At 37.2% G+C, this 9,275-nt stretch overlaps 2 protein-coding genes across 2 annotated transcripts; both read right to left on the bottom strand.

Moving 5' to 3' along the window:
* Positions 1–1,757: 1,757 nt before the first annotated feature.
* LOC122050762 (casein kinase II subunit alpha-2-like) lies at positions 1,758–4,589 on the bottom strand. Its single transcript, XM_042611642.1, has 6 exons — positions 4,492–4,589; positions 4,383–4,443; positions 2,505–2,611; positions 2,364–2,427; positions 2,163–2,232; positions 1,758–1,816 (listed from the first exon to the last, which is right to left on the bottom strand). Exons 1-6 carry the CDS (start codon positions 4,587–4,589, stop codon positions 1,758–1,760), a joined length of 459 nt encoding a protein of 152 aa, XP_042467576.1.
* Positions 4,590–6,582: 1,993 nt separating this feature from the next.
* Positions 6,583–9,027, bottom strand: LOC122052753 (ABC transporter F family member 4-like). The gene has a single exon (XM_042614445.1). It carries the CDS (start codon positions 8,896–8,898, stop codon positions 6,739–6,741), a length of 2,160 nt encoding a protein of 719 aa, XP_042470379.1. The 5' UTR covers positions 8,899–9,027; the 3' UTR covers positions 6,583–6,738.
* Between the last annotated feature and the right edge of the window lie 248 nt (positions 9,028–9,275).

The following is a 9,275-nucleotide window of genomic DNA, read 5'->3' on the forward strand; positions in this document are numbered from 1 at the left end:
ATTTTTTTCATTTCTTCTTAAATTTAAATTTTAGATTCATCACTGTCCACGATTATATAAGATTCCATGAAAATAAGAGGAGATATAATTTTTTTTTCTATCACAAAAACAAATTTTCTTCATCTCTTCAAACTCTTTTGCTTTCTCATGTATATACGTGAGTCTCACATCTCAATTCATCAATGACTTAACCATCAAAGAGGATAGCACCAACAATGTCAACCCTCAACTAATAAGTTTTGCTTTGCAGAATGCACAAACATCAACCATAGATCCGAGCAAATAACGAAGGACACCATCACTAGATACTTCTATATTTTTTTTATCATTTTATGTATATTTTTCTTTCTGTCTACACTATCGATTCAACTAATCAATAATTAAAAAATCGACCCAAATATAAATATATATATATATATATATATAGAGGTTTGATATTGTGCGCGACGCGCACAGTGCGCGACTGTGCGCGTCGCGCACAATATCAGCGTTTTTGTTTTTTTTTTAATTTTTTTTAAATTTTTTTAATTTAAAAAATTCAACATTTCCTTATTTAAAATTTAATATATAAATATATCCCCTAAACACATTACAATACTCAATAAATACTTAAATTAATTTTATTTTAATTTTTTTTTTAAACCAAACACTATAACCTAATTGGAAAGCCTAAACCCTATAGGTAAAATCTAAAAAAAAAATAACTTTAACACTATATCCAAAGCCTGAACCCTATAAATAAAATCGTAAAGAAATTTTTTAATTATTTTTTAATTTACAAATTAAAAAAAAATTAAAAAAACAAAAAAACGTTGATATTGTGCGCGACGCGCACAATCGCGCACTGTGCACATCGCGCATAATATCAAACCTATATATATATATATACTTATTTTCCACATCAATTCAATATAATTTTTCTTTTAATATTATTAAAAAATATATCAAAAATATAATGACATAATTATTTTTTATAAATTTTTTCATATTTGACATTGGTCAAGATTAAGTGTTATTTTTTAAACACATAGGGATAAAATTCTACTTGATAGAAAATAGAGGGAGTTAGTATTTTTTTTCCCCCTAAAGAAAATTAGTGCGATTGTTTCTTCAGGAAGTGTTGGACCCCTCTCTCAACCGCAACAACCCTACAAAAAGAACATGTTAAATTACACTTAAAATTTACCATTTGAAAATATTAAAATTAGGAAAAAAAATACTTGGTGTTGGAGTCAAACAGCCCCAGACAGGAATGATGCTATCAAGGCACCGATTAGACAAAACTGTAAAAGTTAAAACAATAAGCACGCAGAACTAATCAAAAAGTTATCATGGCCTTAGAATAGAAAATAATAGAGTTCTAGGTTCTCCATTCTGAAGTTTTGTTTTCACCAACCATATCGTGTATCAACTTAACGGCACAGCCATTATATTTTTCCTCTTTGCTATTGGGCTACTTAACAAAGAGATTATTTTGTTGATTAACTAGATATTAGGTATTTACTTCTCTTCATTTTTGGCATACCAAACTAAACTATTGCATATAGCCAAAGTTGTTCGTGATGCTACGAAAGATAGAATTTTTTGTCACCTCTAAACAAAACTCAGACACCATCACAATTAAATCAGTGGTATGAAAGAGAGAACCACACGCCATCCGAGTGCTTGGGGGTCATGATAAAAGATGCTCCAACGCAATGTCATAATCTGAATAATCTACAACCCAAATTCCCTTTCAACTAGTCCGCATGACACTTTTACTGGATCCGCAACCAACTATTCTCTGCTGCTCTTACTTGAAGAAAATATGGATATATTGAGCATGTTACTGCAAATCTCACATGACTTTTCTCTAAAATATGTATATGTATATTGTGGTTGTTTGCTTGCCAGAGTTCAGGGCATCTATAACAATGAATAATGATAAAGCATTTGGCCAGTTCTTTCAGATCTCTGAAGTGTACTTCAAATTGAGGACACAGATGACCAAGAAATTCTGAATATCCCTTAAACATGTCAATCCATCCTTAACTACCCTTCTATAACTAAAGCTTCATTCTTTATCATATTTCAGGGGGTGATGGCTTAAAATCATCTTAGCCACAGCTATTTTGATGATACAAGGAACGAACTGTAGTAAATGAACATAAATTCAGATGATACCATTGCTTCTCGTGCAGTGAGCCTATCCTGATAAACGTATCGCAGGAGTTTATCAAGAAAATCTATTGCCTGCACAGGTTTTTGCCAGCCATGACAGAGGACAATTAATAATGTTGAATATACACATCGTTAGCAAAATTAAATTTGAAAACAGTAATTTTTATTCTTTCAGCAAATATGAAGTGAGCACAAATAGAAACCTCTGGAGAAACAAGGTGTTGATTGTCAGCATTAATGAATTTAGACCATGGTTTTCTGCTGTGCCTGAAGAAAGCAAAGCAAAAAATATGAATTTGGGAAATATTAGAGCTTATGAACATTCCATCACATGTATCTCATACCTTCCAACGAGAGCATCAAGCTGTGGATCGAGCTCTAGCCGATACCTGTTTAGGTACACATTTAGTTCATCAGTACCAAGAACCTGGAAAAGAAGATGAATGAATATCTAATCATTAAAAGTCTCCCGCAAAAGCATAGGGATGGTAAAGGGTACCCTAACAATGAACCTGTGTGTGCATAGGTGCATATTTAAGTAGTTATTTTCTTTTGATGGGTCTATAATGATAGTATTGGTAATTTCTTGTTGTGTAGCTACATTTATGATTAAAAAAAAAGACAGTCTGGTGCACGAAGCTCCCATGCACAAAACAACAACTTTACCGTTACGCAAACTTATGTTTATGATAATTTAATGATTTTATTAGCAGTTGACTAATATGTTGTTATTATATTTGTTAATCTTAATTAACAATAATTTTATACTTGGAAAGAATTCAATTACCCATTTATTTGGATACCCATGAACTACCCAATGCAATTGTAGCAGGTCATTGTATCAGTTTGGCTAAACAGATAGGCATAGACATTAGTTATTAGCACCTATGCAAGTATTAAGCAGCTAAGGCTACCGTTTAATTAAATGGGAACAGTTTGAGTTTGTATGGCAAAATGCAGGCTGTAATATCAACTAAATCTCGCAATGCACCAAAACATTGTAAATTTATTAGTAATTGGCTATAAAATGGTAAAATTTTAGGTCAGGTCAGTTTGATATCCTGAAAACTGAAGGGGAAAGAGAAATGAGAGACATTGTTCTATTTCCATGTAATCACATTCCAATGCCCCCATTATGGAGTTCAATAAGATCCTATTTTCCAAAGAAAAAAAAAACTTTTAACCAATAAAGAACAAAAACTTTGTGATCATCATTTGTATCTATGAAATCTTAGAAAAAAATACTCTCATGTAAACATCAATAAGCACTTTATCTATAAAGAAATGTTAGAAAAAAAACATTCCATGGCACAAAAAATATGAAATCATCTCAACTAAGCATTCCATGGCACAAAAAGTATTTCTCCAACATTGGCAAAAAGTTTACCCAAGTGGGTGAACACATTTTGCAGCAAGTACAAAAGGAAAAAACCAAACTATATCCTCATGATGGTTCTTAAATGTTGGTACACAATGTTTGTGCACCATGTGAAAGAGGTGGAAAAGCTCAAAAGAAAATTAAGGAAAAATGATCAACATCAAGAATATTGATGAATCTCTCTGCAAATATACTGCATTACTTAAAGTGGTGCCTATAATATTTGACAAAAAGTTATCAGTACTGTGATTGAATAGCAATAAAGCAAAATACATGCTAATGATAGAGTGCAACGGGGGATAAGATCTATATAACCTACCTCAAATAGTTTTGTTGGCGACATAGTTTGACAATGATAATGATTAACATCTATATAATGTTGTTGTAATCCCACTGGATTACACTGACCACCTTGCTTGGTTGTGCATGCACATCTACAGCTGATGTTTTCTAATCCAAGCATTGATAGGCAATCACCCAAATGAATAATGCACATGTAGTAAGTGAGGGACATATGCAATACAAGTTTAAAAAGTATATATATAGCTTGTCACTTGCAAAAGCGTTTGTTTAAGTTAACTTACAAGCTACCCAATAGTGTAATTTAGGTTCTTAAATCTATTAAGTTCAATCCACAAAGGTGCAAATTATACAAAATAGGTTTTTTTTTCTTTCTTTTCCACAACATATGAAGGCATATACACCATGCAATCCTCTTCCAAATCTGCCAAGGCAACTGCATAGCTGCTAAGTGGTCATTCACAAAATCATGTCTAATCCAGTCAGGCACATATGCCACTGTACTGACATCCAAACTTTAAAAAGGCCAACATTAATCTATTACTGAATGTAACTTCATCATCCATTCTAATAGATTGAATATTAAAGGGTTTATTTCAGGATAACTAACAATAGACAATTGAAAAACAAATGAAGTTCATAGCATGACATACCTTGAAGCTACACGAACATTGTACTCCTTACCAGGATGGTAGAATTCAGCAAGTCCCCAGTCTATCAACCAGAGCTTCTGGAGCTCGTGATCTATCATAACGGTTGAAGTATATACTAAAAGTCTAGCTTTTGTAAATATTTATTTTTGAAATAAAAGAATCACATTGGTCAATATCTGCATTTATTTGTTAAATGTAATTGTTCAATTAATTTATATAGTAGATAACATGAAGTGTGGTGTCACACTCAGAAGATTATGTTGTCGGTTCTTTATAAATTATAAATAGTTACTCACGACTAAGATGGAAAGGAACAAACCATCGGAATAGTCGTAGTGTAATTAAGTATTAGTTTATCTTGATTAATAAATTACACTGATACACTCTAAGTGTATTGAGTAGGACCATTTAGGTAAGTTCTTTTTGTACTGACTTAATAAAAGAACTAGACCTTAGTTATTATGGAAGTGTGTGCTCTTAATCCTAATATAATAACAAGCACATATGTTTAATATTTAATTCTTTGACTTATCAAAAGGTGAGGTTTAGCTCGATAAATCAATATGCCCGATAAGTTGGGAAATGATATTACTTATAGTGTGTGTTGTTGATTATAGAAGGAATCTGTGTCCTAGTTATCTAGGTTGAGAATGTCCCCAAGAGGAGCTCATAAGGATTGTCATGTTAAACCCTGCAGGTGGACTTAGTCCGACATGACAATGAAGTTGAGTGGTACTACTCTTGGAGTTAGATATTAATTAAGTGAGTTGTCAGTAACTTACTCTTGGAGTTAGATATTAATTAAGTGAGTTAACTCCTACTTTAGGAAAGAGAACTTGTAAAATTTTATAAAAATTTTTCTTCTTGTAAAATTTTATAAAAAAAAATATTTCCTTCCTCTTTAAGGGGGTCGGCCACCCTTGCTTGGTGCCCAAGCAAGGTGGCTGGCCAAAATAAAATTTAAATAAAACCATCATCCAACTAATTTGGTGATTGATTCAATCAAGAGGAAAGAAAAGGAAAAAATAAAAGGGAAAAAGAAAAACTCTTGGAAGATTTTAATTTTTGTAAAAATTCTTCCCTTATTTGCCTTGGACAAGTATTATAAAAAAAAGGGTGAGGAGGCTTCATGAGACACAATTCTTATTCTCTTGGAGGAGTCTCTCTTGGTGGTGGTCGACCCTCTCTCTTCTCCCTTTCCCTTTGCTCTCTTCTCCTTGGTGGAGGTGGTGGCCGGATTTTAGAGGAAGAGGAAGAAAGCTTTTGGGTGGTGTTCATCTTGGAGGATCGTCGCCCACACGACGTCCAAGACGAGACGAGGAATACGGCAGAAGATCTCGAGGTCATTAACATACAAAAAGAAGGTATAATTAGCAATTGTTTTCCGCATCATGCTAGTTATTTCTTTTTGTAAGAATTCCAAATACAAGAGGCATTAGATCTAGTTTTTCGAATTAGTTTTTCGAGTTTGTGTTTTCTTCTTTTTCGAATTTGTGATTCGATTGTTCTTTTTGGTTAACCTAGAGTTATTTAAGGAAATTAAATATTAACTTTCCTTAAAAGGTTTTGTCTAGACGATGGTGATTGCTCCCATATCCAAGAAGGTCATGTGCCTCGCCATGCAGTCCTGGAAGCCAATTTTGAAAATTAATATTTAATGAAATTAATAACATAGGTGGATTTGAATCAATAGTGTTAAGTTCCGCTTGCGATTCAAATCTAAACCATTAAGAACAGATAAGTTAAATTTAGAATCAATGATGTTAAGTTCCGTCTGCGATTCCTAATTTAATTTCTAAATAACACAATAGGTTATTTAAGGAAAGATTCGACACTTGTACAAAAATTTTTGTACAGTAAAACCGGTACGTTTTCCTAGGACTAACCAACAATAATAACATTATGAGGCTTGACATCTTGATGCATAATTCCCTCAGAATGGCAGTAATCCATTGCCTGGAAGTGCAGGAAGTTATAAATGAACAGAGCGAGATGAAACACATTAGAGGAAATTATTTTGTGGTAACTTCAAAAAGAGAGAACAAATAATAACTCGATACCACGAGTTTAGTTGGGCAGGACAGCATAATGGCCAATCAAATCCATCTTTAAGGATTAAAAAAACTGTAAGAGCAAAATAACAGTTGCAGCTGAAATAGCAATATTTCATCATGGATCCCAAATGTACTTATGAAGAAAACTACATTTCACTCACAGCAGAGCAGAAATAATAAGTTACATTTGTCTTTATTCATCAACATCCGCCTTAATCTCTTTCAGAAGATCTTCCTTGTACTCTTCAAAAGAACCAGGGAATTTTCTAACAGTACCATCTTCCACAACCCATATCTCACTTTTCTCTTCATCCTCACATACTCGTGATATTAAACGTGAGTCGTGACTCACCAAAATAACACCACCAGTAAACTCCTGAAGTGCATCTGCCAGTGCATCGATACTTTGCATGTCAAGGTGATTTGTTGGCTCATCCAACAAAAGAATATGAGGCCTAGACATGGATATAGAAGTAAACACAACGCGAGCCTTCTGGCCTCCAGATAATTTGGCAATGGGTGTAAGGTGGTTGTGGCTAGGCAGGCCAAATTTCCCAAGTTTAGCTCGCACAGCCTCTTGCTTGCTAAATCCTTCTTGATCTGGATGAAGGCGGAGAAGGTACTGAACTGGGTTCTCTTCCATGATCAGGAGATCAACAAAATGCTGGGAATATCTCCCAATCCGCAGCTTTTGACTCCGACGAACTTCTCCTTCAGTGGGCACCAAATCCCCTGCAAGTAAATTCAGCAGTGTGGATTTGCCGGCACCATTTGGTCCTACAATGGCAACCCTTGTCCCCATATCAATTCCCACATCAACATTGGAAAGCCTAAAATCCTCCCTGTTTGGATAGCTGAAGCTGACCTCGATGAGCTGCAGAAGTGGCGGTGTCAGCTCAGTGGGCTCTGGGAAGTGGAATACAACACTGTAATCCCTCCACCGTTGGGGCGCCTCAGGTGGTGGCACATCATCATCTTCCACCTTCCCCTTTGACTTACTCTTAGCTGCCTTGGCAGCGACATACTTGGCCCGATCATCAACCTTGTCTTGCTTAGCCTTGTTGCTAGTCTTCTTTGCAGCTTTCATCTGCTTCTCATAAATTTCAAACTTCTTATTTGTTTCTTTTCGCTTTTGCTCATAACCACTTTCAAAATCATCAAAGTTCCCACGGTAAACATGGAGTTTCAGCTCGTGAAGATGTATAATCTCATTGCAAACAGTGTTAAGGAAGTCTCTGTCATGGGACACCACCACCAGCGTCTTCTTCCAGCGGCAAAGATACTCCTCTAACCATAATACTGCTCGGAGATCAAGATGGTTTGTAGGCTCATCCAGAAGTAACAAAGTTGGCTGCACAAAGAGAGCTCTGGCCAAAGATATCCTCATCCTCCATCCTCCGCTGAATGACTTGGTTGGACGGCGCTGCATCTCCTTGGTGAACCCTAACCCAGCTAAGATCTTTGATGCCTGGGCCTCTGCAGCATCGGAACCCAAAAGCTGCAACCTTTCATATATTTCTGCAAGCTTCACTCCACTATCATCGTCTTCATCGTCTCCTCCTCCTCCTTCAGGTTTCTCGGAGAGAGCAGCAGCCTCCTTGCGGAGGCTCACCAGCTCCTCGTTAGCTGACACAACAGCCTCAAGAGCAGTTCTTGCATCCCCGACTACTTCCTGCTCGACCAGGAGCACATCAATGTTGCGTGGGACAGGAATCTTCCTCCAAGCAAGGAGCTTTAACAGAGTAGATTTCCCCTTCCCGTTTGGACCAATAAGACCGTACCTCTTCCCATGGGCGATCTTGACAGTGGTGTTCTTCAGGAGCTCCTTCCCCCGAGCAGAAACAGAGAAATTCTCGATGGTGATATCCTTCACGTTAGCATCGGCGGCGCCCTCTTGAGCGTCAGGATCAAGGGCGGCTGCGCGGGATCCAATAACCACCGTGAAGACATCGTGGTCATCCCTCAGGGCCTGCTGCCGTGCCTGCTCAGCAGCGTTCGCATTGAAGATATCCTTCTTCTCCCTCTTCTTGAGCTCCTTGTCCGAGATGGTGGCGGCTGACAGTTCAGTAACAGCATTTCGAGCTTTAGGTCTTGCGGTCTCTTCCTCCGCGACCTCCTCTTCCTCATCGTCGGAAGGCGGTAGATCGATGTCATCCGTATAGGACGAGGATTTGGCTTTGGGCCTAGGCTTTTTCGAGGCGCCGAAAGACGAGGCTTTGGGCTTGTCCATGGAGGCAAGCATAGCCGACACGGAAATCTTCTCCTTTTTGGGTACAGCAGAGGCGATGGAGGCGGATTCCCTGGATTTTCCGCCCTTGGAAGAGGAGACGTCGGCGGCGGTTTTCCTCACCATAATGGCGGTGCCTGAAGCAGAAGAAAGAGAGGGAGGATGCGCTGACGAAGCCCGAACGAAGAGGGAAGAAACCTAACCGGCCGGGAAGAAACCTAGCCCTCCCGGAAACACTTCGATCGTTGAAGCCATATGCCCTTTATAAAAAGGGCAAATTACCGAATTCGTATCTAAAATTTGCTGGTAAAGTCCAGTTTTGGTCCCTCTTATTTTTCACTTACCCCAGCGTAGTCCCTCCTCTTTTGGGGCTGCCTGTCATAATGGTCCCTCGTGTTTCAAAATATTTCCCTAATTCATCCTCCCGTTAGATTCCCATTAACAACAAACGGAGTTTTAGTAGGATGTGTTAACTTTTTAGTTGCAGACTCTAACTATTATGG

This window comes from Zingiber officinale, chromosome 3A (genome assembly GCF_018446385.1).
Source record: "Zingiber officinale cultivar Zhangliang chromosome 3A, Zo_v1.1, whole genome shotgun sequence".
NCBI lineage: Eukaryota > Viridiplantae > Streptophyta > Magnoliopsida > Zingiberales > Zingiberaceae > Zingiber > Zingiber officinale.

What these genes read in the sequence shown, in the direction of transcription:
- LOC122052753 (XM_042614445.1), bottom strand. Translation starts at nt 8,898, where the DNA reads ATGGTGAGGAAAACCGCCGCCGACGTCTCCTCTTCCAAGGGCGGAAAA.
- LOC122050762 (XM_042611642.1), bottom strand. Translation starts at nt 4,589, where the DNA reads ATGATAGATCACGAGCTCCAGAAGCTCTGGTTGATAGACTGGGGACTT. An exon ending in AATGTTCGTGTAGCTTCAAG is followed by an intron (nt 4,444 to 4,491) that starts GTATGTCATGCT and finishes GTCTATTGTTAG; the next exon opens with TTATCCTGAAATAAACCCTT. An exon ending in GGATGATGAAGTTACATTCA is followed by an intron (nt 2,612 to 4,382) that starts GTAATAGATTAA and finishes TTTAATGATTAG; the next exon opens with ATATTCATTCATCTTCTTTT.